Source organism: Dipodascopsis tothii (genome assembly GCF_038497935.1).
Source record: "Dipodascopsis tothii strain CBS 759.85 unplaced genomic scaffold V1510scaffold_9, whole genome shotgun sequence".
Taxonomy (NCBI): Eukaryota; Fungi; Ascomycota; class Lipomycetes; order Lipomycetales; family Lipomycetaceae; genus Neoaidaea; species Neoaidaea tothii.
In genome coordinates this window covers 130,667-158,579 of record NW_027117993.1, presented here as the reverse complement: position 1 = coordinate 158,579, position 27,913 = coordinate 130,667, and the positions used below count along the sequence as shown (strand labels likewise).

General features: G+C 61.9%; 13 protein-coding genes across 13 annotated transcripts; 5 read left to right on the top strand and 8 right to left on the bottom strand.

Moving 5' to 3' along the window:
* Positions 1-633: 633 nt before the first annotated feature.
* V1510DRAFT_325787 (Decaprenyl diphosphate synthase-like protein) lies at positions 634-2,524 on the top strand. Its single transcript, XM_066930798.1, has 5 exons — positions 634-1,296; positions 1,392-1,538; positions 1,634-1,777; positions 1,816-1,912; positions 1,951-2,524. The coding sequence occupies exons 1-5, from the start codon at positions 819-821 to the stop codon at positions 2,039-2,041; spliced, it is 957 nt and encodes a 318-aa protein (XP_066789880.1). The 5' UTR covers positions 634-818; the 3' UTR covers positions 2,042-2,524.
* A 448-nt stretch (positions 2,525-2,972) lies between these two features.
* V1510DRAFT_363111 (P-loop containing nucleoside triphosphate hydrolase protein) lies at positions 2,973-5,311 on the top strand (the record flags this gene model as incomplete). Its single annotated transcript, XM_066931117.1, has 3 exons — positions 2,973-3,517; positions 3,560-5,203; positions 5,239-5,311. Coding segments are annotated over 3 exons (2,262 nt in total), but the record flags the coding sequence as incomplete, so codon positions are not given.
* Positions 5,312-5,748: 437 nt separating this feature from the next.
* Positions 5,749-8,940, bottom strand: V1510DRAFT_414286 (glycosyl transferase family 64 domain-containing protein). The gene is made up of 4 exons (XM_066933387.1): positions 8,316-8,940; positions 6,766-8,278; positions 6,550-6,728; positions 5,749-6,504 (listed from the first exon to the last, which is right to left on the bottom strand). The coding sequence occupies exons 1-4, from the start codon at positions 8,583-8,585 to the stop codon at positions 6,010-6,012; spliced, it is 2,457 nt and encodes an 818-aa protein (XP_066789878.1). The 5' UTR covers positions 8,586-8,940; the 3' UTR covers positions 5,749-6,009.
* Positions 8,941-11,870: 2,930 nt separating this feature from the next.
* On the bottom strand, positions 11,871-13,901 carry V1510DRAFT_406591 (glycosyl transferase family 64 domain-containing protein; the record flags this gene model as incomplete). The annotated part of the gene is made up of 4 exons (XM_066932387.1): positions 11,871-11,951; positions 11,986-12,161; positions 12,197-13,604; positions 13,638-13,901. The coding sequence occupies 4 exons, from the start codon at positions 13,899-13,901 to the stop codon at positions 11,871-11,873; spliced, it is 1,929 nt and encodes a 642-aa protein (XP_066789877.1).
* Positions 13,902-14,610: 709 nt separating this feature from the next.
* On the bottom strand, positions 14,611-15,944 carry V1510DRAFT_414279 (uncharacterized protein). Its single transcript, XM_066933386.1, has one exon. The coding sequence runs from the start codon at positions 15,500-15,502 to the stop codon at positions 14,669-14,671; it is 834 nt and encodes a 277-aa protein (XP_066789876.1). The 5' UTR covers positions 15,503-15,944; the 3' UTR covers positions 14,611-14,668.
* A 627-nt stretch (positions 15,945-16,571) lies between these two features.
* V1510DRAFT_402204 (NAD(P)-binding protein) lies at positions 16,572-17,409 on the bottom strand (the record flags this gene model as incomplete). The annotated part of the gene is made up of 3 exons (XM_066932089.1): positions 16,572-17,039; positions 17,089-17,341; positions 17,372-17,409. 3 exons carry the CDS (start codon positions 17,407-17,409, stop codon positions 16,572-16,574), a joined length of 759 nt encoding a protein of 252 aa, XP_066789875.1.
* A 29-nt stretch (positions 17,410-17,438) lies between these two features.
* On the bottom strand, positions 17,439-18,546 carry V1510DRAFT_414275 (NAD(P)H-dependent FMN reductase C4B3.06c-like protein). Its single transcript, XM_066933385.1, has one exon. It carries the CDS (start codon positions 18,056-18,058, stop codon positions 17,465-17,467), a length of 594 nt encoding a protein of 197 aa, XP_066789874.1. The 5' UTR covers positions 18,059-18,546; the 3' UTR covers positions 17,439-17,464.
* A 276-nt stretch (positions 18,547-18,822) lies between these two features.
* Positions 18,823-20,338, bottom strand: V1510DRAFT_414271 (GHMP kinase). Its single transcript, XM_066933384.1, has 3 exons — positions 20,070-20,338; positions 19,189-20,023; positions 18,823-19,158 (listed from the first exon to the last, which is right to left on the bottom strand). The coding sequence occupies exons 2-3, from the start codon at positions 20,017-20,019 to the stop codon at positions 18,931-18,933; spliced, it is 1,059 nt and encodes a 352-aa protein (XP_066789873.1). The 5' UTR covers positions 20,020-20,023; positions 20,070-20,338; the 3' UTR covers positions 18,823-18,930.
* A 197-nt stretch (positions 20,339-20,535) lies between these two features.
* V1510DRAFT_429332 (uncharacterized protein) lies at positions 20,536-21,548 on the top strand. The gene is made up of 4 exons (XM_066935310.1): positions 20,536-20,723; positions 20,758-20,994; positions 21,026-21,225; positions 21,260-21,548. Exons 1-4 carry the CDS (start codon positions 20,672-20,674, stop codon positions 21,293-21,295), a joined length of 525 nt encoding a protein of 174 aa, XP_066789872.1. The 5' UTR covers positions 20,536-20,671; the 3' UTR covers positions 21,296-21,548.
* V1510DRAFT_414267 (mitochondrial 37S ribosomal protein uS9m) lies at positions 21,289-22,747 on the bottom strand. Its single transcript, XM_066933383.1, has 2 exons — positions 22,656-22,747; positions 21,289-22,604 (listed from the first exon to the last, which is right to left on the bottom strand). The coding sequence occupies exon 2, from the start codon at positions 22,385-22,387 to the stop codon at positions 21,482-21,484; it is 906 nt and encodes a 301-aa protein (XP_066789871.1). The 5' UTR covers positions 22,388-22,604; positions 22,656-22,747; the 3' UTR covers positions 21,289-21,481.
* A 26-nt stretch (positions 22,748-22,773) lies between these two features.
* Positions 22,774-24,471, top strand: V1510DRAFT_414265 (eEF1-gamma domain-containing protein). The gene is made up of 3 exons (XM_066933382.1): positions 22,774-22,905; positions 23,027-23,219; positions 23,379-24,471. Exons 1-3 carry the CDS (start codon positions 22,876-22,878, stop codon positions 24,395-24,397), a joined length of 1,242 nt encoding a protein of 413 aa, XP_066789870.1. The 5' UTR covers positions 22,774-22,875; the 3' UTR covers positions 24,398-24,471.
* A 12-nt stretch (positions 24,472-24,483) lies between these two features.
* V1510DRAFT_375932 (uncharacterized protein) lies at positions 24,484-25,550 on the top strand (the record flags this gene model as incomplete). The annotated part of the gene is made up of 2 exons (XM_066931555.1): positions 24,484-24,614; positions 24,650-25,550. Coding segments are annotated over exons 1-2 (978 nt in total), but the record flags the coding sequence as incomplete, so codon positions are not given.
* Positions 25,551-25,653: 103 nt separating this feature from the next.
* Positions 25,654-27,323, bottom strand: V1510DRAFT_414262 (uncharacterized protein). The gene has a single exon (XM_066933381.1). The coding sequence runs from the start codon at positions 27,256-27,258 to the stop codon at positions 25,738-25,740; it is 1,521 nt and encodes a 506-aa protein (XP_066789868.1). The 5' UTR covers positions 27,259-27,323; the 3' UTR covers positions 25,654-25,737.
* Positions 27,324-27,913: the final 590 nt, after the last annotated feature.

Here is a 27,913-nt window from a genome sequence, read left to right as displayed (position 1 = left end):
CCAGCCGCAGAATACGCTTTGTGCCGGCCGCGCCCGCATACGCTTATGGACCGCTGAAGCGACTGTGCTCTTACGGCTAGCGCGGTCGCACCCTGTCCATCACAAGCTTGGGTCACAGACAGCGGACGACTATGAGTAGACAGTTTTGCGTGCGCTGCAGGATTGTGCCGGTGCGCTGGATCTGAGGACGCGCCGGCCGGTACAGCACCCGATACGAGGACAGGTACGGCGGTCGGCGCGGTATCCGGTGTGGGCGCACAAGGGTACCGCGACCGAGCCTAAGCTACAAACGACCTGGCCGAGTCCAGACGACGGTCTCGGGCACACGCGAGCATGTACCAGTAGACGACGCCTCTGGCATCTGTGCTGTCGGTAGGTGGTATATGCGCCAGCGGTACGTGCTGTGACCCATACTGTAGCCGCGTTTGGCGACGGTACCTCCCCCATTAATTACGACGAGGTTTAAGTTTGGCGGGCCCATCGGTGCGTTTGGGTCAACCAAATAAACGTGTTCTCTCAATTTTGGTCTTCCGTCGCACAAGCAAACACCGTCGGCCGTCCGCACTCTGTTTGGTCAGAACAGCGGACCGCAGTGTATCAAACAAACCGATCCTGTGGCCCAGGAGCCCTTACGACGGACGTGACTCCCTCACTCTGCACAGAGCCTTATAAAAAGGTCGCAGGCCTCCGTTGTGCTCCCGTTTTTTCCTTTTTTCCTCTCTTCTGTTCCCTATAGTCTTCTGTGGTGCACTCAAGGGTCTAGGACCGGGTCTTCTCGTGCGATCGTCCGTGGTGATTATTGATTAAATCGACGCAAAATGGGCAAAGTCACGCCCGCCTCTACTCCGTCGACCAAGACGGTCGAGAAGCCGAGATCGCGCCGCGCCGTCATGAAGGGCAAGGTCAAGGGCATGGTCGTTGGAAAGTTCTACCCCATGGGCCTGAAACCCCAGAAGCTTCCCAAGTCGGCGCTGGGTCTCATGGTCTTCTACGTGTTCCACACCATTCTGATCCTGTTCCACATTGTCCTCGCCCTCTACACGATCTTCTCGAAGCACTACAACCTGGCCAAGAACTACACCATGGCTGTTGCCTACCACCACCACCGTACTCCTCAGCTCATCAAGAACGACCTGAAGGGGCTGTCGAAGACCCCTAAGCATGTTGGTGTTGTCCTGCAGTACAAGGAGAGCGAGGAGGGCGGTGGAATCGAGGGTCTGATCGAGCACATCGCTGAGATCGCTTCGTGGTCGCTGGGTGCTTCCGTCACCACTCTTACTATTTACGAGAGAACCGGTAGGTTTGCGAGCGGGGAAAGACGCAGGTGCCGTGCGCCGTGCAAGGCTACCCCTATAGTGTTGCCCTTTAAGCTAGCTGCTAACAACGTCTAGGCAAGGTCATTGACATGCACCCTGAGGTCTACAAGGCCGTCCAGGACAGACTGAAGGCCTTCTACGGCGATAACGTTCCTACGTTTAGCCTTTACTCTCCCAAGGTTAAGAAGTATTACACCTCGAACGACGCGCCTACCGAAAATGGTATGTTTTAGACGCGCTTATATGCGTGTTCCTCTCGCGTAGGCATAGTGCATGCGCCAGCAACTCTGTGTGAGCTGTGGCTAACTCGAACGCAGTCGACCTCCAGATCAACCTGATTTCGCACTACGAGGGACGCGAGTTCCTTGTCGACCTGACCAAGAAACTGGCCCACGAGGCCCAGAGTGGAGTTGTCAAGTCGGACGACGTCACTGTCGATCTCGTCAACGACTTCGTTACCAGTAAGTCAAGCATTTAAAATTACACTACTGACAAATAGAATCGACCTTTGGCGAGCCTGACCTCATCGTCCTCTTCTCGCCGAAGCTTGACCTCGATGGTTTCCCGCCGTGGCACATTCGTCTCTCGGAGATCTAGTATGTGGTTTACAATTAGGATCAGGCTAACCAATCAGCTATGCTCACTACAACGAGACGGTCGAATACAGCATATTCATTCGCGGCATCCGTCGGTATGCTCAGTGCAAGATCAACGTCGGCAGATAAACTGGCTGTCTACGGGAACGTTTGTTGGTTGAATAAAATTGAGTGTACTTGATGTATCCGAAACATTACTTGCTTTGCTATGAATATGCGCGACACGACAACTGAAAAGTGCTCAAAAGATTTCCGATGCGAGCTGCTGGTCGAAACGTCAAGACCTTTGGCTCCACCGATACAAAAAAGCGCTGGGGAATGTTGACAGAATTTTCATTGGAGTAGTTATGAAGATTTTGTGGGGTTGCATATACGACTTCTCTAAACCTATATATATGTTTCTATAGACTACTTGCATTGCATAATAAGGGATTTAATAGTTCAGAGACTGAGTATCCGACGAGCAGTCGTAGATTTCAGTTGATTCGGCAGACGTACACCGCCTGTGTTTGGCGCTGGTAGATCTGGGTGAACACACTAGAATTACTACGCAAATTAGTAAGCGATGGGCATAAGTGCAGCGACATTGTGCAACCGTAAGCGTTCTTAAATCTCCCGACCTCCGATGACGACGGCCAGCCGAGATAACATCTTTCAGCATGTCACAGGCCGCAAACTACCGGGAGGGTGAGTTCCAGGCATTACGAGGGATCTTTCGGTGCTTGAGTGTAGCGACGGGGTGCTGACAAGTGAACAGATCACGCAGTTGGTCGACGCCCGCGTCGAGCAGCCAACATACTCGACCAGGCGGAATCGGACGGTTATGAGTCGATTGCCACAGACGACGAGGACGAGGACGACTCGGTGACTGTCGGTGAGTTTGTTGCAGGCAGCGCTTGCTCTGCAGACTGCGGGATCAAGCCTAGACACTGTTTGGTGCGCTCGCTGTCGTGTTTGGTCCCCACTAACTTGACCAGTCCCGCGTATTTCCATCAAGGTCAAGCCCGTCGAACGTCGGCAAGAGGGCGACGACACTACCTTGACCCTAAAAGATGGCGCGTCCAGAGTCTTTGGCAAATCAGACTTCTCGTACCTGCAGCTGAAGCCCGATCACGCGTCGCGTCCGATCTGGATCAATCCGGCAGATGCACGCATCATCCTTGAAGGATTCTCCCCTCTGTCCGAGCAGGCGCAGGATTTTCTTGTCACGATCGCAGAACCTGTGAGCCGCCCGACTCACATCTACGAGTACAAGCTGACGCCGTACTCGCTGTACGCTGCTGTGTCTGTTGGACTCGAGACCAACGATATAATCTCGGTGCTCAACCGGTTCTCGAAGGTACCGGTGCCCAAAAACATCGTCGAGTACATCACCAGCTGTACGGTCTCGTACGGAAAGGTCATGTTGGTCCTGAAGCACAACCGGTATTTCGTTGAGAGCTCGCACGCAGACACGCTGCAGATGCTGCTGCAAGACAAGGAGATCGGAAAGCTGCGAATCGAGAGCGACGACTCGAGCACGGTTAAACGAAGCGAGTCCGGTCTTGTCATCGGCAAGGCGCCAAAAGCCGCGGGCCTGGTTATCCCCGGCACCAGCCATAACAGGTCAACACAAACCGCGACGGCAGCGGGCAAGGAAACGGCCAGCAATACTAACAAGAACAGTTCATTAGATGCGAACAAGCCAGCGACTGGCCAAGAGGAGCAGACGGTCGAGGACCTGTTCTCGACCGTCGTCGGTCTCGACCAAGAAGACGAGGACGAAGATATGGACGCTGTGCACTCGTTTGAGATCGCTACGAGCTCAGTCGAGATGGTCAAGAAGCGGTGCCAGGAGATCGAGTTCCCTGTGCTGGAAGAGTACGATTTCCGCAACGACAACTGGAACCCGAACCTGGACATCGACCTGAAGCCGTCCACACAGATTCGGCCATACCAGGAGAAGTCGCTGAGTAAAATGTTCGGCAACGGCCGTGCCAGATCGGGCATTATCGTCCTGCCTTGCGGCGCCGGAAAGACGCTCGTCGGGATCACGGCTGCGTGCACGATCAAAAAGAGTGTGATTGTGCTGTGCACGTCGTCTGTGTCGGTGATGCAGTGGAGACAACAGTTCCTGCAGTGGTGTACGATCCAGCCCGAGAACATTGCGGTGTTCACGTCCGAGAGCAAGGAGAAGTTCAGAAACGAGGCCGGTCTGGTCGTGTCGACGTATTCGATGGTGGCCAACGTGCGCAACCGGTCGTACGATTCGCAGAAGATGATGGACTTCCTGACGTCGCGCGAGTGGGGTTTCATCATTCTCGACGAGGTGCACGTCGTGCCCGCGGCCATGTTCCGAAGAGTCGTCACCACCATCGCCGCGCACGCTAAGCTGGGTTTGACGGCGACGCTGGTGCGTGAGGACGACAAGATTGACGATCTTAACTTCCTCATCGGCCCGAAGCTGTACGAGGCCAACTGGATGGACCTGGCCAACAAGGGCCACATCGCCAACGTCCAGTGCGCCGAGGTGTGGTGCCCGATGAGCACCGAGTTCTATAACGAGTACCTGAAGGAAACGCCCCGCAAGCGCCGTCTTCTGTATATCATGAACCCGCGCAAGTTCCAGGCTTGCCAGTTCCTGATCAACTACCACGAAAAGCGCGGCGACAAGATCATTGTGTTCTCGGACAACGTTTACGCGCTCAAGGCGTACGCGCAGAAGCTCAAGAAGTTCTTCATCTACGGCAGCACGCCGCAGGCAGAGCGCATGAGCATTCTCCAGAACTTCCAGCTCAACCCCGAGGTCAACACGATTTTCCTGTCCAAGGTCGGGGACACGAGTATCGACCTGCCGGAGGCCACGTGCCTGATCCAGATCTCGTCGCACTACGGTTCCAGAAGACAGGAGGCTCAGCGTCTTGGCCGTATCTTGCGCGCAAAGCGGCGTAACGACGAGGGCTTCAACGCGTTCTTTTACAGCTTGGTCTCGAAGGACACGCAGGAGATGTACTACTCGACCAAGCGTCAGGCGTTCCTGGTCGACCAGGGCTACGCGTTCAAGGTCATCACGCATTTGGAAGGCATGGAGAACCTGCCGGATCTAGCATATTCGTCCGTCGGTGAACGGCGCGAGCTGCTGCAGTCAGTCCTGCTCCAAAACGAGGAGGCGGCCGGCATCGAGCGGGGCGACGACGCGGACAACTCTGTCGGACGCGGCGACAACGCCGCGTTCGCGAAGATGAAGAAGGCCCGCCGTGTGGCTGGATCGCTGTCCAGTCTGGCGGGCGGCGACGACATGGCATACGTTGAGTAAGTTACGGGTGTAAGACAGCACTGACTCGCAGACACAACAAGAACAAGAATAAGGAGACCAAGAACAAAAAACTGATGAAAAAGCTGTTCTACAAAAAGAGATAGGACGGCAGGTGCTGGGAGCTTGGCACCGGCCGGCGCTGGTCTGCCGGGCGACTACAGCTGAAAGCAGAACAGTTTCAAGATGTCTCTGCATGTATTTTTTGTTTTGAATAAATGGCTCACAAGTGGATGGCTAGGGCGATGATCTACCGAGATTATGCGGCTTTGCTGTGACTTGCGCCAGGCTTGGCTCAAAGGGTGCTAGCATACCGCAGCGCAGGTACCACTATGGAGTTAGGTTCCGCGTACAAGGCAGCCATAGGTGCTATATATCAGCAGCGCACGATTAGCGGACACGCTGGCGTTGTGAGCCGGCCAGCCTGATCCACCCTGAAACAGGCAGGTCGTACATGTAACACATGTCTCACCGGGCCGGACTACGGCGGCTGGAGTAGGGTTACGGGCAGATTACGCGCCACGGCCAGACGCTAGGGCGGCAGTAGTGTGCATAGTGCTTCATTATGTACAAAAAAGCTGCCAAGCGGCCAGCCGGTAGAATTGCAGTAACGAAAGGTGCGGCCGCGGCCGCAGTGCAAGCGGTCAAGGAAGGTGGGTGGTAGAGGCGACCAAGCGGCTGGAACAGGTCTAGGCACCAGCAAAATCTTATGCTAACGGGGTGGTGGAGGTGAACCGTTCCCAGATGAGGTGGGCGCGACAATCGGTCAAGGTCTATAATGCGTTGGAAGATGCGAGATGGATGCTCATAGGGGTGCCTGGGTAATCTCGGTCGGCGCGGTGGCCTCGTCACCCTTGGCACCCGCCGGCGCGGGGGGATCTGCAGGTGCGGTACCCACTTGCGTGAACTGCAATTTGGGCGCAGGACCGTCGGCCGCGAGCGCAGGAGCAGACTCACCCGCCTTAGAAGCAAGCTCGGGCTCGGCGGCGGCAGGGACGGGCCCAGACTCACCCGCCTTGACAGGGGCAAACCCGGCCTGCTGCTCGGCGGCGGGACCTGCGTTGGTGACCGCGTCAGCTGGTACCAAGGCCACGCTAGGGACAGCCGCCGCAGCAGAGTCTTTCGGCGTCGAACCTGAGCTAGCGTCGGCGGCAACGGCACCGGCCGCGGCGACCTGCGGAGCGTCGTCAGCGCTTGCTGGCGACCCAACAGCGTGGTCCTCGGTCCCTGCGGCCGCCGCCGCGGCGGCCGCCGGAGCGGCCTGCGCGCTGGAGGCCTTTTTGGGCAACGGCGGGATTTGCTACACTTGGTTAGCCTCGTTCCTCTTTTGGCGCCGGCTACTCACGTTCTTCTCGCTGAAGACCTCCCAGTCAATCGGCTGCGAGTCGTCGAACTTCTCGCGCACGAAGCTGCCGCGCGACTTGACCAGCGTGCTGCCCCCGAAAAAGGCGCTCATGTCGCGGATGCAGCGACCGCGCGTCTCCCAGTGCCCCGGTGCGTTGGAGATACCGCTCTTCTGGACGCCTATATCATTAGCGCGGATCACAAAGACGCCACTTACCGAAATCGTAGACCTCCTTAGAGGCCACATGGATCGGCGCATGGGCAGAGATACCGCTGATCATGAAGTTGATGCCGATGTCCTCGCAGTTCATAGCCTCGTCGATGTACGTGTTGATGTGCGAAGGCAGGCCGCACCGCCACAGGAAGAGGTAGTCAGAGTCCATGAACATAAGCTTCGTGAGAATCATCGAGTAGTCCTTCGTGTTGGAGCCCTGCGGGAAGCAGTAGATGGTCTCGCCGGTGACCCAGTGCTTGCAGTCCACACGCGCCGAGAAACCCACGAGGACGTCGGGGTTGGCTTGCCATGTCTCGAAGGCGTACTGGAGGTCGTCCGGCGAGGCCCAAATATCGTCGTCGGAGATCAGCACCGCCTGCGTGCGCAGCTCGCTAATCGGATTGAACCGGTTGTTGAGTGAATTGATCTTCTGGTTGAGAATAAAAACGCGGCCGGGGTACCGCTCCATGACCGACTCGAGCTCGTCGGAGACAGCCAGCTTGGGGTTGTGCCAGGTGATAAAAACGCGGTCAACGCGCGGGAGCTTCAGGTACTGCTCCGTCAAGTATGTGAGAATGTACTGGCGATCAGCAGAGTAGGTCGCAAGCAGCACCGAGAACTTGTCGGTGATCTTGTTGTGCGAGTAAGACGAGATGTAGTCGCGGCAGGTCTGCTCGACGGCGTCGTACCGACGCCAGGGGGAGTGGGCCTTCACCTTGGCGGCAGCCTCGATCTCTGTCTTGTCGAGCGCGCCGCCGTTGGCGATGTCGTCCTGCTCGGCCACCTTCTCGAGAACCTGGGCGGCCGACGTGTTGAACCGCTGCCAGGCAAAGAACATGACTTCGTTGTAGTGCAGGCGCCAGTAGTTGTGGCGAGAGTTCCAAAAGTTCCAGGGCTTGACCTCGGCGTTGAAATTGAAGATCTTGCCCGAGTTGATGAGGTTCATGAACTTCTTCGAGTGCGCCGAGAGCGTCGAGCGCACGTTGTAGCCCTGGCCCAGAGACACGATGCGCTTGAATACAGAGTGAATGAGATTGACGTCTGAGAGAACAGCCACCTTCTTGGCGGTCTGCTCGGCCTCGTCCGCCGTTGGGTCGACTGCGTCCTCGGTCAGTTTCTGGGCCAGCGAGATCATGTGCTTGTAAACGTCCGCCGAGGGCTCAAGCACGAGCACGGCCGATGTGTCGACCTGGCCGTCGAGGTCAAGCGTGCCGGCAATGACGCCGGACGACTCAAAGAGCTCGTCGACGTTCTGCATGACGATGGTCTCGGGATGCAGGTAAACCACACGTGAGAACTTCTCGAGCGACCACAGGTGGACAAGCATGTTGTTCATGCACGCGTCCGAGTCCGTGTCGGGGTAGATCTCGGTGACGGAAGGAGTAACGACAGTGGTGCCAAGCTGCTTGAGCGAAAGCACGTTGTCGGAACTGATGTTGGCCGACGTCAACACAACGATCTTCTTCTCCGACTTGGAAAGCTGGATCGATCGCACAAGGGCGCGCACGGGACTGGCCTGGCTGTTAGCAAGCGTCCGGCGCCAACACACGTACCATGTCGTCGTCGCACAGCACAGTCACGTAGGCGACCTCGCCGAGCGAGCGCGCGCTGTGCGCGAGCTCCGCGTGGGACGCATGCTCGTCTGGACGACCAATCTTCTGCAGGGCCACGGAGTCGATGTTCAGGACGGCGGCCGCCGTCGGCGGCGTGGTCAGGTCATCCACGGCACGGTTGGCCGAGAGCGACTGGATGAGCAGGTTAGTCGAAACCAGAACGAACGCGATTGCAGTCAGCAACGTGGGAATGATGTTGCGGTGCAGCATGGCAGCTAGGGGCCGTGCGGGCAGATGTCGTCTGGAAGCAGGATCTCGGCTCGCACATGCGCGAACGGAACAGACGCTGGAGGGACGCGGTCTGCAACCAGTAGTCGGACGGCCGCGCCGGCTCGGACGCGGTGCTGGCTAAGCACTGCAGGTGTCGAGCAACCCGCGACTCGAAAACAGGCTGGTGAGGGCTGAGCAGCGTGCTTGCGCGCTGTACGACGGAGACCGGAGTGAGGGAGCGTGGTGAACGGGGTGCAAAAATGGACTTGCAATCCGTCTCTATATGAAGGTGTTGCGGCTTCAGCCAGACGAGGGTGAGTTTCGGCGCCGCGCTAGTAGTACCGCCGGAGGCTGCCTTAGGTACGGCGAGTTACTGTCTGTGACGCGCTGGAGGGACCGCTTGCTCACAAAATTAACCAAGAGGCACATTAGCGCAGCCGCTAGAAAAGAGACAACAGATTTTAGACTAGCTCGTTGCTAGAGCGACATGCCAGCCGCCGGTGAAGGTGGCGGCGGGTACGTTCTACTAAGGCGTTTTCTGCGGCAAAAGGTACCCCGTACAAGGTTTGTAAACAAGGTTTGGCCTACTGGGCGCTTCTCTAAATTTGGACTGGACGTCAGGCTCAACGTGCATGACATAATACCAGACAGACGCCCTATGCAGCCGTCGCGCCGCCCAGCTGCCAGGGCTGGCGTGTGCAGGGCCGCATACGTGGCTGGAGAGCGGGGACGGCAGCGACGCGCCCTGGGCGGCGCGTTCGGAGCTGCTGACTCGCGTCGGGATTGGGAAGTGCAGTCGAGCGCCTACAAGTTTATCGCAATCGTGCGGCTTCCGTTTCACGTGACGGCACGTTGCCGCGGCGATCAGTTGCCGGTGCCCGGAACGCGTTAGGGCGCCCTCGTCATAGTCTGGCGCGGCATGGTCGCCGCGCACAAAATACCGAAAATAGGGGGCAGGTGCATGCTAGCACTCGGCCCGGCCGGCGCCGCAGCACAAAGCTGGTCAGCCCATGGAGCGACCGCACGGAGCCATGCCGGTCCATACCACGCGCGCGGGCAGCTAGTGGGCCTTCCCTCTTATCTGGCTAGCCGCCCTGTGCGATGGGCGCGTTGTGCGTTGATAGTGTAGGGAGCCGCATGCCGATGTCTGCAGCCGCGAGGGGCCGCTTGTGGCAACCTCTGCCCACCAACACTGGCCAGCCGTACGAGATGGGTCTGCCGGCCACCAGGCGGCCGCGCGGCGTCGCGGGGAAGCCGTCCGCCGCGCGGCCTACTGCGGCGACACCGAGGGGAACCAGGAGGCACCGCGAACGGCGGCGATACCGGTGCCTGGCTAGACTGTGCCGCATACGCAGACGAGTGCGCCGCGTGTGCAGGGCTGTCAGGGTTGTGAGCACAATTTGGCGAGAAGCATGCGGGCATAGCCCTGTGGCCGTGCTGCAGTGGTCGCGTACAGCGGGCGAGCTGGAAGCCGCACGCTCCGTGCAGCAGCCCGCGAACACGCCTAGTTGCGTAAGCGCGGTACGTCAGCAGGCACACAAGCAACTACCGCGGCGACTTCCAACAGCGATAGCGGGCTTTCTGCTCTACTAGTGCTGCCGCTGCAGTAGCGCCAGTTGTAGTTTGCTCTCCGCGTATGTTGCGCCACTCAGTTCTCTCGGTGGCCTCACCCGCCGGGGCGCCGGCGCCGACGGTCTATAATGGGCGTGCTGGATGGGCAACAGCCGCGCGGCCCATAAGGGGCTCGCGAAGCGATCGCCAGGACCGCGCCACCGCACGAACTCGTGGCAGCTTCTCGCGTCTATTGATATGTGCGTCTGCCGTCCCGGCTGTCACAGCACCCGCGTCGAGTCTTGGCTGCGCCCAATGCGGCGGTCGGTTCGCAGTCTAATGGCCAAGTTTTGGTAGGTCGCCGCGGTTCCGCTCTGGCATTGTAGAGCGCTACTGGCGGTCGCCCGCCCGGTGTATCTTTCCGGCGCTTCCGGACACATCCGCATGGTCTATACACAACAACACGCGGCGCCGAGTCTACATGTCCACAGGCAACGCGCAGGTGCTTCCCGCACAGGCTCTCTGCTCCGCCGGCCCCAAATTCCAGTCAGTTCAGGTGCTGGGAAAAATTAGTGCCGGTACTCAGCACGGCCGTGTCGCCGGCCGCGACTAGTTCTTCAGCCGCGCCTTGGCAGCGTCAATTAAACCCCCAGTAGGCATCGCGCGTGCACTAGCGCTTGATGACCGTGCGAGGCCGTGCGAGTCTGATTCCGCTAGCCATCGCATATGATGCGTCGATACTCGCTCGTAGCGTCAGGTAGAGGCCACCGCTTGTGTCCAGCACAGTGGATCAACAGCCGCTCTCGCCGTTTGGACTCTAGACGAGGCCGGGCTTATGGTTCGCCTGCACGGTCTCAGCCGTAGCCAAGCCGCAGCGCGTCGTGCAGCGGCGGCTCTGCAGTGCCGTGGAGCCGTCCAGCGCCTGCTCGAGTCCGGCCGGCGATCGGCTGCCGAAAACCAGGTGGACCCACAGTTGCTGGACAGGCATGGGCCAGCGGGTGGCCGGAATAAATTCCGAGCACAGACGGCGCGCCTGTGCTCCAGTGTGCCTGCGTCTGCTCACAAAATGTATACGACCGCCCTATCGTGTGGACAGGCTACCTGCGGGCGGCTGATGCAGAGCAGGCGAAGCGCGCAAAACGTCGCACTTAGCCGTATAGGCTGCATGTATGTGCATGCGGAGCTTAGCCAAACAAGTATGCACCTGCATATGGTGTCTACAATTGGCCTTGGCCGCTATCCACCCTGACAGTCTACTCAAGTAACCTAGGCGTTAAGCCGTATTCAAAACGCTGCGCGTTCTTTGGGACTCCCAGATGCGCGCGGATCTGCTCATGAGTGGCTGACAACGATGACGGTTGGTGCACGCGTTGTGAGCGCTTACAGGGGCCTTTAGCTGCACAAGATCGCGCTCTGGCCGTCGTCACCCGTATCTGTATAGATCAACAACAGCTGCAGCTGCTATCACAGGCCGTGCGGGTGTCTCTGCTCAGGACGTGGGTAGTGTACGGTCACGATAAGACTGCAGCTCAGGACAGAAATTTTCTTGCCGCAGGTCTGAACGTGTCTAGCAGCCGTGCCAGGGCGCTGCAGACGCCACACAGGCGCGCCACGCCTACTGCGTCGGGCGAGCCGCGCGACATGCGGCTTGGTCCGAGCGTGCATTCGTAGATTTCTAGATGTAGATACATACAGCAGACTGCACGCGACCGCAACCAACGGAGTTCTGCACAATCACCAGTCGTTGAGGACCTCGTCTTCGGGCTCGACGTGGTCCATGACCTCGTACTCCTCGGTAGTCTCCTCCTTTGCGCGCTGGAGTCAGCAATTGCGGCGCGAAAGCACGTACCATGATATCCAGGAATTGATCCCATGTAGTGGACTTGAAGTCCGTGTCCGTGTAACGAGAAACACTGCCGACAGCGGACTGCAGCGTGTTGTTGCCAAACAAGCCGATGATGGTGTTGACGCACTGGCCACGCACCTTCCAATGAGTCGGGCTGCTGGAGATGCCGTTCTCGAGACCTGGCGTTAGCGGCGCAACAACGGAGCAAGCTTACCGAAGTCGTAGACCTCGTCGGAAACGACGTGGATCGGCGGCGCGTTGGTGACGCCGGTGACCAGGAAGTTCATGGCGATGTCCTCGCAGTTGATGAGGTCATCGACGTACTTCAGGATGTAGTCCGGCAGACCGCAGCGCCAGAGGAACAGGAAGTTGGCGTCCATGAACATGAGTTTGGTGAGCATGATTGAGTAACGCTGGGGACTCATTCGGTAGGCCCAGCAGTACTTGGTAGTCTCGCTGTCCTTGTCGTAGCAGTCCGCACGGGGGGCGAAGCCGACGAGAGAGTCGGGCTGGCGCTGCCACGACTCAAAGGCAAGATCTATGTTCTCCATGGGCGTCCACACGTCATCGTCCGAGATCAGGACGGCCGACGTGCGCAGTTTCTCGACCGGGTTAAACCGGTTATTCAGCGAGTCGACGGTCTGGTTCAGGAGAACGACGCTATCGGGTTTGGCGTCCAGGAGCTCGCGAACGTTGCGGGCCATCGGCTGTTGGTTGTTGTGCCAGACCAGGAAGACCTTGTCGACGAGCGGCGACATGAGAAACTGCTCGATCACAAACGGCAGGGTCTCCTGGCGACGCAGCGAGTGCGTGGCCAGCATTACACTGTACTTGAGCTTTGTCCGCTCGAGCGGCTCCATCTCACGGTTGACCAGGTAGCTCTCGCAGACGTCGCGCGAGCCACGGTCCTTTCGCCAAGCGACAAGCTCCTTGTCGTCCAGGCCAAGTTTCTCGCGAGCCGAGTAGTCAGCCTGCCGCCACGAGTAGATCATCTCCTCGCTATAGGAGCGGCGCCAGCCCTCGAGGCCCTGGAGCCAGAAGTTCCAGGGCCGTAATGTGCCCTCGAAGTTGTAGACCTTGGCGTTAGAGAAGATGTAGCGACCGTAGTCGGCCTCCCGGTACTTCGCCTTGACGTTGTAGACCGGGTTGAGCGCACGGATGTCCTTGAAATGGTAGTTGATGAAGCCAAGGTCGTACGGCGCCTGGTGGGACTTCATCATGAGCATCTTGAGATCACGATAGACCTCCATGTTGGGCTCGAGGAGCATCATCGAGTCGTCGAGGACGCCGCCGAGCTCGAGAGTGGCCGTGAAAGCGGGTTCCTGGAAGACCTCGTCGATGTTGGAGAGCACGAGCATCTCTGGCGCGATGAACAGGATCTTCTCGTACTCGGTCAGACGCCATGTCTGGATGGAGTTGCTGCGGCACTCGCGCCGGGCATTTTCCGCGTCCGAAAGCGCATCTGCCCGGAAGCTGATGATCTCGGTGTCGACGAGCTTGGCGCCGAGATCGGTCAGCTGCTTGCGCAGGACCTCCTCGACGGGGTACATGACGACGACGACAACGTCGCTCTTGGTCTCGGCAAGGGCAAACGAGTGCACCAGCGTGCGCACGGCTACAAACTAGGGGTCAGTCCGGGCCGCGGCTGCACTTACGTCGTGGTCGGAGCACAGCACGGTGGCAAAGGCTGCTGTGCCTGAAAACGTCTCATTGAAGGCCTGGTCCTTGAACACGTCCGCCAGACGGCCCTGGCTCAGCGCCTCGGCCTGCTGTGTCTGAGCCTCAACCGGCCCCGTGTGAGGCGGCACGGGCCGCCGCAGCCATACTAGGACAGCCGCGACTGTGACAATGTTGAGCGTCGTGAAAAGGAACGTTTTCGGCCGCAGGACGCGCCGGAGTATCAATCTCAGGGAAGGCATTTTGGTGACTGAGGGGTATCTGGCTTCCTAAAGCAATATGGTGGATGCGCGAGGTGTCGACGCCGTTGCTAGCCCCTCGGCTGTGTCGGCTACGCGTGCCGTGGCCTAGTGCGCGCCGCGCCTGGTCAGTTCGTCCACAGGCCGCAGCCGGTGTGGTGTCGCACGTTTCTGGCCCAACCCGTTGAACGAGCAGGCTTTGCAGACTTTGCGGGCTTTGCAGGCTTCGCTGGCACTGGTCGTGTGCGTCCAGAGCCTAATTCGTTAGCAGAGCTCGCGGTGGCCGTCGCGCTGTTCGAACTTGGCGCGGGATCCGACGGCGCCGGCTGCTGGACAATCGTTCGTGGCTCTTTCCCAGGCCGCCGATTCGACTTGCACCTCGCGGCCGGGCGCGCGCACTCACCGAACTGTCGCTCAATCGTCAGCCAGGGACCTGGATATGCCGCACCGCCCGGTTGAGAGCGTCGAAGGAAGGGATGCGTGCGGTTCTCTGGTAGAGACGCCGTGGACAAAAAAAAGTGACCGCAGGGAGGCAGGCCATTGCGCCAGCGAGCGGAGGCCAGGTTATGTTACCCGATGTTACCCGGCCTAATAAACGCGTATGTGCGGAGTTTAGCGCGCTCCCAGAATAGACCGAGCCGCGCAGCGAGCGGCGCCTCGGAACTGCGGTACGGCTGAGACTGACGTAGGCGGTTAGGGTGGGCGCCGTGCGTTACAGGGGCAGATTCCAGCTCTCAATTGACTATTTAACATGTGACCTCGGCGGTCGTCTACGGCGCACAGTAGCCGCCGTCCACAATCAGGTCGGCGCCGGTCGTGTACGTCGAGGCGTCGCTGGCAAAGTAGAGGTAGGCGCCGACGAGCTCGCGCGGGTTGCCCTCGCGGCCGAGCGGGATCAGCTGCTGCCACTTCTGCTTGGTGTCCTTGGGCGCAAAGTTGGAGATCTCGGTGATCATGTAGCCCGGCGAGACGGTGTTGGAGCGCGCAAAACCGGCCCACTCGACGGCCAGCGAACGCGAGAGGTGGAGGAGGCCGGCCTTGGCGGCGTTGTAGCAGGCCTGCATCTGCGGGATGTTGACGATGTGGCCGCTCATGCTGGCAGTGAAGATGAGCGAGCCGGTGCCCTGGCTCTTGAAGACGCGGCCGGCGGCCTTGGCGGCGTAGTACGCGCCGTTGAGGTCGATGTCGATGACCTTCTTCCACTCGTCGTGGCCCTCGACGTCAATCATGGGGCCGGCCTCCCAGGCGACGCCCGCGTTGACCACCTGGACGTCCAGGCGGCCAAAGTCCTTGACGATCTGGGCCGTCGTGGCCTCGACCGCGGCCGAGTCGGTGATCGGGCACTTGTAGGCCTTGGCGCGCACGCCGTACTCCTTCTCGAGCATGGCCGCGGTCTCGACGGCCTTGGGGTTGCCGTTGTACCAGAGCGCGACGTCGGCGCCGGCCTGGGCGTAGGCGATAGCAACCTCCTTGCCGATGCCGGACGAGGCGCCGGTCACGGACGCGACCTTGCCCTTGAGCGAGAACAGGTCGAGAACGTTGGGGGCCAGCTTGGGCGCGGCGGTGGGCACAGGGCCAATTCCAGTAGCGTGGGTGACAGGCATTGTGATAGCAGTAGGTGTGGGTGCTGCCTACCGGGGGCGCGCGGCGGTCTTTATAGACGTCGGCTCGCGGCCGAAGCTTCTTTCTCGCGTGCGGCCGGCGCCGGCGTCGCCCGAAACGGCTTCCCCACGGCCCCGGCCGCGCAGCTAGCACTCGCCGGCTAGGCCGAGGCGGGCCGGGTTCGCCAAGGCCCCCGCTGGAACGCGGGATCGGCACGAACCCGCCAGCTGTCACCCGCCTGTGACTTACCGCGACCTTGGTTCTGCGATTCGCGCTCACAAGGTTCAATTGCCCAGAGTCACTACGGATATGTCGGCTCAGTTCGTCGCGCCCGCGTCACCTATCACGGCTGGCTACCTCTATCCCGGCGGCTCACGCCCGCCGATCTTGGCGCTTGCGTTGGCCCCTTGACGCACGCCGCGTTGCACGGCCGGCCTGCTGCGCCCGACGTTATCGGATAAACTAAGCCGACGCCCGCGAGCGAAACGGTCGATGCTGCGCACCATGTCGTCATACTTCCACATTGGGAAGCATTTCCGGGTAAGTTTGCATATCCCGTTTGGGCGCCTTTAGCGGAAAATTTGCTTCCGTGCGGCTCTGTTCGCTGCCCGGGCCGGCCGGCGCCGAGGCCAGGGCGACGGCGATCCGGATCGGCGTGCCTGACGCTCCGGCCGCGGCTGCCACGACCGCCGTCGCCGTCGTAGCTGCCGTCGCCGTGGCCGCTGGGCCTCCCGCCATCCGACCCCCGCCCGCAGCGTCCGACCGCCGCCCGTGCCAGGACGTAAGCCCCACGGGCGCGGACATCGGAGTCCCGAAACGGACCGCGCCAGCCCAAAACGGACGCATGTTTGATAGGGTGGGGGGCACACGCCGCAGACGCAATGCGCCCTGACGCGCAATTGGAACATCTTGCCTTCAGCTAGTTTCTACGGCGGAGGGTAACTCGCGAGAATCCCGTTTGTGTGGAAGGTAACTGTCTATACTAGGCAATCAAGCTACGCCGACGACCTGGACGACGGCGACGGCAGCGGTCTCGGGCCGACGGTGAGCGGGGTTGTCTGTTGGCAGCTGCTAAAGCTTGCTCAGCCGGGTCGCGCCGTCGATCCGGATCACGGTGCCATTGAGCATGACGTTTTCGACGACGGCGCGCACAAGCAGCGCAAACTCGGCCGGCCGGCCAAACCGCGGCGGAAACTCGAGCAGCCGCTGCATCTGTGTGTAGGCCTTGGCCGACACGCCCGCGGTCATGTTTGTCTCGAAGAGGGAGGGCGCGATGGCGACCGCGCGGATGCCGAAGGGGACCAGATCGCGTGCCAGCGGCAGCGTCATGGACGCCACGGCGCCCTTGGAGGCTGCGTAGGCCACCTGGCCAGCCTGGCCGTCGTAGGCTGAGGCCGAGCTGACGTTGATGATCACGCCGCGCTCGCCCTCGGCGTCCGGATCGACACCAACGAGGTGTTTGGCCACCAGCCGGGTCATGTTGAACGTACCGACGAGATTGATGGTCACGACCATGGCGAACACGTCCAGGTCGAGCGGCTCGCCGGCGCGGTCGAGAGTCTGGTCAGCGAGCCCGCGGATGCCGTACCTTGCCAGCCATGCCGACGCCGGCGGCGTTGACGACGCCGCCTAGCGGCTTGCCGGTCTGCCGGGTCCACGCGACCACGGCGTCGACGACGGCGGCCGCGCGGTCTGTCTCGGTCACGTCGAGCTCGAAGAAGCGCAGGTGTGGCTTGCCAGCGACCGCAGCCGCGCCGAGGTCGCTGTCACGGTCCAGCACGGCCACGAAGGCGCCCGCCCGTGCGAGCTCCTCCACGGCGCCTAGCCCCAGCCCGGCCGCCCTGCCGTCAGCGCATCCAGCACCGACATACCCTCCGGTCACCACAAACGTCCGGTCCTTGGCAAGCATTTCGGTGGTGTGGGAGTTGTCACTTCCCCGCAACCGGCTTTCATTTCTAGATACATCACGAACTTTTCTCCTTCAGCAGCGCGGCGATCTGGCCCACGGCCTCGATCAGCGTCGGCTCGTAGCCCACAAAATCGGTGGCCGGGTCGCGCAGCCCAAACTTCTCGTCGCGCACGGTGAAGCCGGCGTTGATGGCCACGAGCGGCCGCGCGACCGGCATCCGCAGACACTCGAGGATCGGCAGCAGGCCGACAGCGGCGCGATCGCTCTCGCGCATCGCCCACGTGATGATACCCGCCGGCTTGTCGTTCCACTCAACGCACAGGTGGTCAATGGCGTTCTTGAGCACGGCCGAGAACGACCAATTGTATTGCGGCGTCAGGAACAGGAACGCCGACGCGGTCGCGACCTTGGCCGAGAACCGCTGGGTCTCGGGCTGCGTATACACGCCGGCCGCGTTCTTGGGCGGCTGCGTCTCAAACGTCGGCAGCGGCAGCGGGTAGTCGGCGAGGTCGACGATCTCAAAGTCGAGTTCAGGAAACTGCTTGTCTGCGATGGTCTTGGCCCACGACGCGATGCTAGGGCCCACCCGACCCGGGCGAGTCGAGCCGACGATCAACTGCACGATTGGCTTCATTGTTGAGAACTTCATGGCGGCGACGACGGACTTTAAATGCTGATGTCGCCTTGGACGCGTTCAATTGGTGATGCTTGCGAATACGCTTTATCAGTGCGTTTCCAAAAACAACCTCGTTTAAGTCCGGCCATATCAAGCAGAGTCATTGTGCCGCAGCGCTCTCGATGTTCGCGTCCGTGTGCGGGCTACGGGCTTGGCTGCACACTAGGAGTGTACTCGGAGCGGCCCGAGACGGTGGCTGCAGAGATTGCGGCATGGTTTGTCATCAGGATAGTGTAAGCATGACCAATGTTGCAGCCTCAGCACCGCCAGTTCCTGGCGCCGGCTGAAAAGGGGGTGGCTTTGCACCAATGCGGCTATATGCCACTGCGGCTATACGACTGCCCACCGGCTACCGGCAGGGCGCACCCGACGAAGTCACCGCGAGAGGTCCGTGGGCCTCTACAGACGAGGCTCCGTCGGTGGCTCCGTGTGTAGCCGCGCTTTGGCGGGTGAAGTTCTTTTCGCCCGGGCATCCTTGACGGGATCACCGCCGAAGCCATTTGCACCGCCACGGGCAAGCCTCCGGCCCGACTCCGCCAAGGAGTCGCTCTACGTGCGGTTATGCGCCACAGCGGCTATATGTGAGACTGCCGCAGGGTGTGGCTGGGGATAGATCGGACTACCGGCCGACCGACCGCCGGCCGGCAGCCGACCGGCGTGGAGCGGCGACCGGTGTACGGCCGTTGGCGTCGGCAGTCGGCGCTTCATTTGCCGACCGCCGTCCTACGAGCGCAGTCCATGAAGCGCGAAGCAATTACTGCACCTATGCTCTATTGTACACTGTCGGCCGCGGCCGAGCACTCAAGCACGTCGTCATACCAAAAAGTCGGCCGGCACCGGCGGTCCTAGGCCAGGTCAACACAGGTCGCACCGTCGTAGGCAGGGTCGAGCAGCTTCCAGGCGCACTGCACGTTCTCCTTAGCGAAGATGGCGATGATGTCGGCGGCAATGGCGTCGAAGTTCTCGGTAGCGAGCGCCAGGATGGTCGGGCCCGCGCCCGACAGACAGATGCCGAGCAGGCCAGGGTTGGACTGCGGCGTGATCTTGGCCAGAACCTCGCTAAGACCAGGGATCTGGGTCAGCGAGAGCGCGCACGCACTTACCAGGTGTTTCCGGTACGGCTGGTGGATCTTGTCCTGCATGGCCGCGTAAATGAGGTCTGGCGACGGCGGCGAGCGGCACAGCGCGGAAGTGAGCACGGCCACGCGCTGGATGTTGAAGATAACGTCCTTGGCCGCGTACGTCGCCGGCAGGACGCTGCGCGAGCTCGACGTGGCCAGCTCAAAGTTCGGGATGATGGCCACGGCCTTGATCTCGCGGCACCAGTCGAACTTGATGTAGTTGCTGATCGCCATCGGCGGCTCCGGCGGCTTAACGCCGGTGTCGATGCCGCCGGCAGGCTCGGGCAGGACCTCGCTCAGCGGGATCTCCTTGCGCGCGGTGTCCTTCTCGTCGAGGTCGCGCAGGTACGAGCCCACAAAGCCGCCCATCATGGCAGCCATAACGTTGTCCGGGTGGCGCTCGATCATCAGGCAGTAGTCCATCATGCGCTCCTTGGACAGGCCCAGCCCGGCGACCGCGTTGCCGAGCATGATGCCGCCGACGACAGCCGCGCCCGACGAGCCGAGGCCGCGGCCGAGCGGGATCGGGTTCTTGATGTGGATAAACGTCGTCGCCGGGAACGTGCGCACACCGTTGCACCGCATGACGTACAGCGCCGTGCGCGTGATCAGGTTCTTGTCGGCCTCGAGCGGCAGGTTCTCGGCGCCCTCGCCTTCGTACGACAGCTGGCAGTTCTGCGCGACGCCGGCGGCGCTCTCGTCAATGCGCACCTCCATCTCAAGGTACACCGAGAGCGCCAGGCCGATCACGTCGAAGCCGGGGCCAATGTTGGCCGACGAGCACGGGACGGAGATTTTAAAAGACTTGCCCATGGTGCTGCTTGTCAGCGCTGTCTCCGCAACGGCATCCGTGACACACATACCTTGATGAAGCGACGCTTGTGGGATCACTGACTGTCCGTTCGGATGGTCTGCCGTCAGCCCTGTGACTCACAATTGCTGGCGGCCGGCCAGAAAAAATTGTCGACGGTGCGGCGTTCGCGCGGGCGGCGGCCGGCCAGCAGGCGCAATTCGTACCTCAAGAAGTGCGTCGTGTACCCGTAGTCGGCTACTAGGGCTGGTGTCCGGAGCGTGTGCGGAGAGCGTCGGAAAGACTAGCGATTCGGTGTGCGCACTTGGCCGTGGACTCGTCGACGTAGAGTAATTTTTTGCCGATAGAGGCCAGCGATTTAAGGGCTAGGGTTACCCTCCGATTTCGGGGGACGGCCAGCGCGCAGGTTGCCGTGGCAACGGCGCGCGCCGCACGTCCCAGTTGCCGTGGCAACTTGTCCGGGTAAGCACACCCACCCCAGTGCTCGCCAGCGGCGAATAATTAGGGATCGCAGGACAGACACCTCCACGACGGCACGTCGCAATTTGCAATAGCGGGCAGACTCTGAGCACTCCAGCAGCCAACAAACGCAGCCTTGAGACCGGGCCAGACACGTGCACAGCATCTCACCGGCGATCGGTACTAGCAGCCACCATGGGAGCCGGAGGGTCGCAACTTCTCGACGAGATTGTCGAGACGACAAACTGTGAGTCGAGCGAACCGGGCACAGCTAACCGCAGTCGACCACGACGAGGTTGACCGGCTGCGCAAGCGGTTCATGAAGCTCGACAAGGACAGCTCGGGCACGATCGATAAGAGCGAGTTCCTGGTCGTGCCGGCGATCGCGACCAACCCGCTCGCGAGCAGACTCATTGCCATCTTCGACGAGGACGGCGGCGGCGACGTCGACTTCCAGGAGTTCATCTCCGCGCTCTCGGCGTTCTCGTCCAAGGGCGGCCGTGAGGAGAAGCTGCGCTGTAAGCATACCCCCGACCGCGCTGACCGCAGTCGCCTTCAACGTCTACGACATCGACCGCGACGGCTACATCTCCAACGGCGAGCTGTTCATTGTCATGAAGATGATGGTCGGCAACAACCTCAAGGCGCAGCAGCTGCAGCAAATAGTCGACAAGACGATCATGGAGGCCGACGAAGACGGCGACGGCAAGATCAGCTTCGAGGAGTTTGTCAAGCTCGTCGGCAACACGGTGAGTGGGCGCGGCGGCACGGCGCTGACGGCAGAACATCGCCCAGAGCATGACGCTGGACCTGTTCTAGACGGGCGCGCGGCCGCGGGCAGCTGTAGTCGTGCGTTGCGCACTAGTTCCTATTCACATATGTACAATATCATCGGAACGAACAGAACGCTTACATGCAGGATGCATCAGAGCACAGGAAAACAAGTAACAAGAGTCGTGGCGTCGGATGACGCCGGTTGCAGAATGTACATCGGACGCGTAGCCCTTAACGCTTGACCCACTGGGGACTCTTGCGGGCCTTGAGCTTGCCGGGCTTCTTGCGCTCGACGACCCTGCGGTCCTGCTTGAGACAGCCGGCCTTGCGCAGCCGCGAGATGAGGAACGGGTTGTAGGCGCGCAGGGCCTTGGAGATGCCCAATGCGATGGCCTCGGCCTGGCCGGTCGTGCCGCCGCCGTGGCACACCGCGAACACGTTGAACGCGGTCTCGGCCTGGACGACCTTGAGCGGCCACACAGCGGCCTCGCGCTTGTCGATGCGACCGAAGCGCTCGGCCAGCGACTTGCCGTTGACGAGGACCTTGCCCTCGCCGGCGACGAGCCAGACCTGCGCGGTCGCGTTCTTGCGCCGGCCGGTGCCGTACGCGCGGCCGAGCTTGTCGACCTTGCGCTGCCGCGCCAGCCGGTCCTCGAGCTTCTGGATGCTCACGTACTGCTGCAGCACCTTGTCGACCTCCTCGGGCCGCAGCTGCGGGTCGATGCACAGCAGCCGGTTGATGACCTTGAGGAAGTCGGTGTAGTCCTTGGACTTGCGCTTGGCCTGCGACAGGAACTCCTCCTTGGAGATGAATGTGATGTTGCCGTAGTGCTCGCGTGTCACGGTCGGCAGCGCGCTGTACTTGGACACGAGCGAGTTCAGGTAGATCATCAGGTCGTTGTGCTCCGGCTTGAGTGTGAAGTACGACGGCGAAACCGGCACCCGCCGGGTGAGCTCGGCCACCTCCTCTGCCGTTTGCCGGGGCAGAAACGCCGGCCGGACCGGCACGGCGGTCTTGTCCGCAGCGCGTACCGCGGACGAACTCATCATGCGCACGCCGCTCCGGGGCGTCTGCCGGATGGCCTGGCCGATGGCCAGCCGGGCGAGCCGGGCGCTGAGGGATGCAGTCCACTCCATGGCGGTGGTCGCGGCTGCACTCTGCGTGGTCGTTTGCTCTAGCTCTTGCTCGCTGTGCACTCCGCTGGCCGTCCAAAGACACGCTCTGGCTCTGGCTGGGGCGAATTGACTGCGGGATGCACGGCGCCTCTATGTGGCCTGTCTGTCGTGCGCGTGAGAGGGTTTGCGGATCCCAGGTCGGCCGACGGTCGGTAATTTTTTTTTTCCGCTGAAAACTCTGCCAAAGTCAATGCCGTCCACGGGAGCGGGCGGGAGGATGGCCGCTTACCCGGCGGGTGCGTGTTTACCCGGTCATTACAGGGCTAGGGCCGACGCCGACGCGCCCTGGCGGTTGCGCACTCCTGAGTACACGCCGTGGCGTAGGGCTCAGCACGTTTGCTGAACTGTGTACACTTGTGGTGCAACACTATGCGAAAATTTTTTTTTGAATCCTTTAAATATTAATTGTACCGCAAGATCCTTTTGTGTCTGCAAACTACCTGTACAAAATGTCTTTTGGAAAGCTCTACGGATTTGAGGTAAGCTTGAGCAGTCACAGGGCGGAACACGCGACCAGCCGGCCGCCAACGAGCGGCGGGCGTGGGCGGGCACCCGCCGACCGCCGCACTCAATTCGACCAGGCACTGACTCTCCCTCCAGGGCAACCCCCGCACCATGCCGTGCCTGGCTGTCGCCAAGGCGGCCGGTCTCGACGTCGAGCTGGTCCACACTGGCGGTCCCCAGAAGGTCTTCTCTGAGGAGTACCTGGCCAAGTTCCCCCACAAGAAGATCCCCGCCTTCATCGGCGCTGACGGCTTCACTCTCCACGAGACCATCGCCATCCAGCTGTACTGTAAGTGAGACGGGCGCGGCTGCAGGTTCGAATGATGAACAATGTTATCCCTGTCTTAAGAGGCCGGTCCAAACAGCCGGCCAGACCTGTCGACATTTGTGTAAACTCCTGACACGACCTGCAGCCACGTGTTTGGTATGCCCAGACTAACAATGGCAGTCGCCAGCCAGATCGCCGAGACCACCCTCCTTGGCTCGACCAAGAAGGAGTACGCGTCGATCGTGAAGTGGATGTCGTTCTCGAACATGGAGCTAGGCCCCAAGCTCTCGGCCTGGTTCCGCCCCCTGGTCGGCCTTGACCCGTACAACAAGAAGGGCGTCGAGAAGGCCGAGGCTGACTACTGCCAGCTGGTGTCGACCTTCCTCGAGCCGTACCTGACCGAGAACACGTACCTCGTCGGCGAGCGCCTGACGCTGGCCGACATCTTCTCGGCGTCGATGGCGTCGCGCGGTGTCGCCAACGTGTTCGGCACGTCGTTCCGCTCGTCGTTCCCTGCCTTCAGCAGATGGCTCGACCTGGTCATCAACCAGGACATCTACAAGTCCGTCTACGGCGAGCCCAAGTACATTGACGAGCCCGTCAAGTACACGCCGCCCAAGAAGGAGGCCGCCCCCAAGAAGGAGGCCGCCCCCAAGGCCGCCGCCCCGGCTGCCGCCGCCGTCGAGGACGAGGCCCCCAAGGAGGCCAAGCCCAAGCACCCCCTCGAGGCGCTCGGCAAGGCCACGCTCCCGCTCGACGAGTGGAAGCGCCAGTACTCGAACGAGGACACCCGCCCGGTGGCCCTCCCCTGGTTCTGGGAGCACTACAACCCGGAGGAGTACTCGCTGTGGAAGGTCAAGTACAAGTACGACAGCGAGCTCACGCTCACGTTCATGTCGAACAACCTCGTCGGCGGTTTCTTCAACCGCCTGTCGGCCTCGACCAAGTACCTCTTCGGCTGCCTGGTTGTGTTCGGCGAGAACAACAACAACGGCATCGTCGGTGCGTTCCTCGTCCGCGGCCAGGACGCTGTCCCCGCGTTCGACGTCGCTCCTGACTGGGAGTCGTACGAGTTCACCAAGCTCGACGCCGCCAAGCCCGAGGACAAGGAGTTTGTCAACGACATGTGGGCCTGGGACAAGCCCTACGTAGTCGACGGCGTCTCCAAGGAGATCGTCGACGGCAAGGTCTTCAAATAGATGCGCTGCGTGTGTTTTTTTGTAGAACTTTGTGACAGTAATATACTAGGTAGTAAAATAATGCTTGTTCGGGATGTTTGAGCACTTGCCTTTCCGGGCCGCGGACGCCGCGCGAATTGTAGTGGGCGTAGCGTACGCGGATGGGACATCCTGCACCACCACACGCCCCCATGAGCCGCGTCGAGCTTCTGTACCGAGCGCTGCTGGACGATCGGGTGTAGGTGCCGGATGGGATGGCCGGGCTGACGACAGGGACCGCATCGAGTACCTCAACACGGCGCCGGCGCTGGACACGGCGGTGCTGGTCGGCCAGGACGCGCGCAACTCGCAGCTGGCGGACGTGTACGATGCGGCGTACATGCCGTTCATCGTCGTGCCCGGCGAGGGCCTGCTGGCGATCCCCAAGGCGCTGCTGATCGAGACGTTTGTGGACGCGCGGCGGCGGTTCGTGCGGCTGCGGGCGCAGCCGGCGTGGACCGCCGACGAGGCCGAGGAGGTCGCGCAGGCGTCAATGTGCCTGCTGCTGATCGGCAGCGAGAACTCGACCGCGCTGAACGCGCGGCGGCGGCTGCGCGACGGCGGCGGCGGCAACGTGACGTGGGCGGGCGAGCTCAAGCTGCTGACGACGATCCAGATGAGCAAGCTGCAGAAGCACAGCAAGTCGCCGCTGCTGTGGAACTACCGCAAGGAGACGCTCGCCCAGCTGTACGACGTCATCGACGAGGCCGTGCTGGCGAGCGAGATGGCGCTGGTGTTTATCGCGGGCGAGAACCACCCAAAGAACTACTACAGCTGGGGCTACGCGCGGTGGCTGGTCGAGCAGGTGGCCGACGAGACGCCGCCGGCGCTGGCGCGCGTGCTGGACGAGACCAAGGCCTGGTGCTTTGACCACCCGAGCGACATCTCGGGCTGGAGCTTTGTGGACTGGCTGCTGGGGGGCTACTTCGATGTGGCGGTGACGGCGGCGGTGCACCGCGAGGCGGTGGACCTGGCGGTGCGGTACGCGCCGGGTCACGAGAGCGTGTGGCACGCGGTGGCGCAGATGGTCGCGCGGCTGTGGCGCGACGACCGCGCGCTCGGCCGCCAGGCGGTCGCGTACCTGGCCCAGACCGCCGGGCTCGACGCCGGCCTCGACGCCGGCCTCGACGCGTACGTGCGCGCCCGCGCCGGCCGCCCGCCGGCCGCCCGCTCCACCCAGGACTGGGCGCGCTCGTCGCTCGAGCACGCCGCGCGCCAGGCCTGCCGCGACCTTGTACATTAATTCCTTTCATTCCGGCCGGCGCCTGTTTCGCGGCGCCGGGATGCACCTCTAGAATACATAGTTTACACGCCCTCCAAAACTAGGCCACGGGAACCGGCCGCTCGTGGTAGCCGCGGTATCTGTGGACGATCAGATCGCGGTTGACGAATTTGCAGAAAAACGACTCGTTGCCGAACACGGCGCGCACGTTGGGCATCTCGTACTTGCGCGACGTGTTGTGCAGCGTGTCCCAGACCTCCATCTCGCCGGAGATGGCGTTGTCGGCCGACATGGCGTGGAACGCGTAGACGCACCGGCTGTCGGCCTGCGAAATGGCCTCCTGCACGGGGTAGAAGTTGTCGTACTTGTCGACCTCGGCCTGGACGATCGCCGGGTGGAACTTCTGCTCCTTGCCGACCCCGGTGTTCTCGTCGATGGTCATGGTCGAGAGCGAGATGCCCTGGAAGCCCTGGCGGAAGATGCAGTACGACATCTTGCCGTCGCGGCACGCGGGCTGGAAGATCCGGTTGAACTTGAACTCGGTGCCGGGCAGGACGCCGATCATGGACTTGACGTTGCCCTCGAGGTCGTAGATCTTGCAGAACCCCGGGAAGGGGAACATCATGTTGAGCTCCTCGGCCTTGGGCGGGATCGAGAACAGGTAGATCTTCTTGTCGGCGAGGATGCCCGACGTTTCCCACAACCCGCTGTCCGAGTAGGGGAAGGACGAGATCAGCTCGCGCGAGACCACGTCCCAGACGTGGACGAACTTCTTGGGCGAGCCGGTGACGACCTCGAAGCGGCAGACGAGGTGCTGGCCGTCGCAGGAGAAGGGGTTGATGCCAGCGGGCCGGCAGAGCGGCGGAAACGGGTAGACGTCGAGCAGGGCCTTGTCGGTGCGGTCGACGAAGCCCGAGGGGTCGCGGGCGGCCGGGGCCGGCGCGGGGCCTGGCGAGCCGGCGGACGACGCGGACGACGCCGGCGAGGGCGCGTCGAAGAGCGAGGCCGCCGCCGACACGGCCGAGCCGGCCGACGCGGCCGACGCCGACGGCTCCATCGCCGCCGCCGCGCGCCCCCGCAGGTGGTACACAAACAGCCCCGCCTGCTCCTGCTCGCGCCAGACCAGGAACCCGCCCTGGTCGGACACAAACAGCTGGGAGACGCGGGTCGAGCCTAGCTGGATCGCGTAGGGCTCGAGCGTCGGCGCCGCAAAGTCCCAGACCAGGAACGAGTGCGAGCCGCGCAGGTACAGCACGAGAAACTCGGTCGAGTAGGCCGAGGCCGCGACCTGGGTCGTGATGGTCTCGGGCACGGTGAACTTGTGCGTGTCCGACAGGTTCAGCGTCAGCACCGCGTGCTGGCTGTAGCACTTTTCCAGGAACCGCGAGTAGCAGCCGATCGAGCTGTCGATGGCCGACTCGTCCGCGTAGTCATTGGCGAGGTTGTCCACGCCGGCCGGCCGCGCGATGGTCGCGTACGTGACGGGGTTGGTGAAGATGTGCCGCCAGGCGCGCGAGACCTGCTGGAACTTGATCAGGTCCGTGTACCGCGGCACGTACGCCACTATGTTGGGCACGATGTCGATTGGCAGGTTGCCGATGATGTCGAATGTGGAGGCCATGCTGGGAGCCCGGTGAGATGAGGAGGACCTGGCATGCAGTGCGCGGTATATATACGTCGCGGCCGCGGGCCCACACGGGCCGTGGCCGGCGCACGCCGCGCTGGCGGCCGCGCTCGCTCCGGCCACGCCTGGCCAAGGGGCGCGGCGCCGAGCCGATAAGCTTTGGCAGACGTTCCGATGTCTACGTTTCGGCAATCCAGATTAAACTATCCACAAAGAACGCCTAGGACGGCGCCGACGCTGCCGTTTCGAGCTACGGAAAAATAGCCGGCGCTCGAGGCTTCTTTCTGGCATAACCTCCCGGCGTCGCTGGCCCGGGGCGCACGCGGGCACGCGGCGCTGATCGCGGTGACTCTGGTTGGGAGATAAGGGTGGCGAAACGCGCTGAGCCGCACGCTGTGCGGCGTCGCGTGGCGTGATACAACGGTCGGCTTCGCGAGCTCGGCGTGTGCCCGGCGTCGGCCCGGCGATCCCTGACGGGACGACAGCCCGCACGCCGCGCGTGCACCGCGTCGACCGACTTTTTTTCGTGGGCGGCCAGACCCGGGCCGGGCCCTGGCCGGACGTTGTGTGACTCTCGCAGCGGTGGCGCCGGGCTAGGGCCGGCAGCTAGCTTAGCGAGCGTACGCCGCACGCCGTGCGGCGGTGGGTCGGT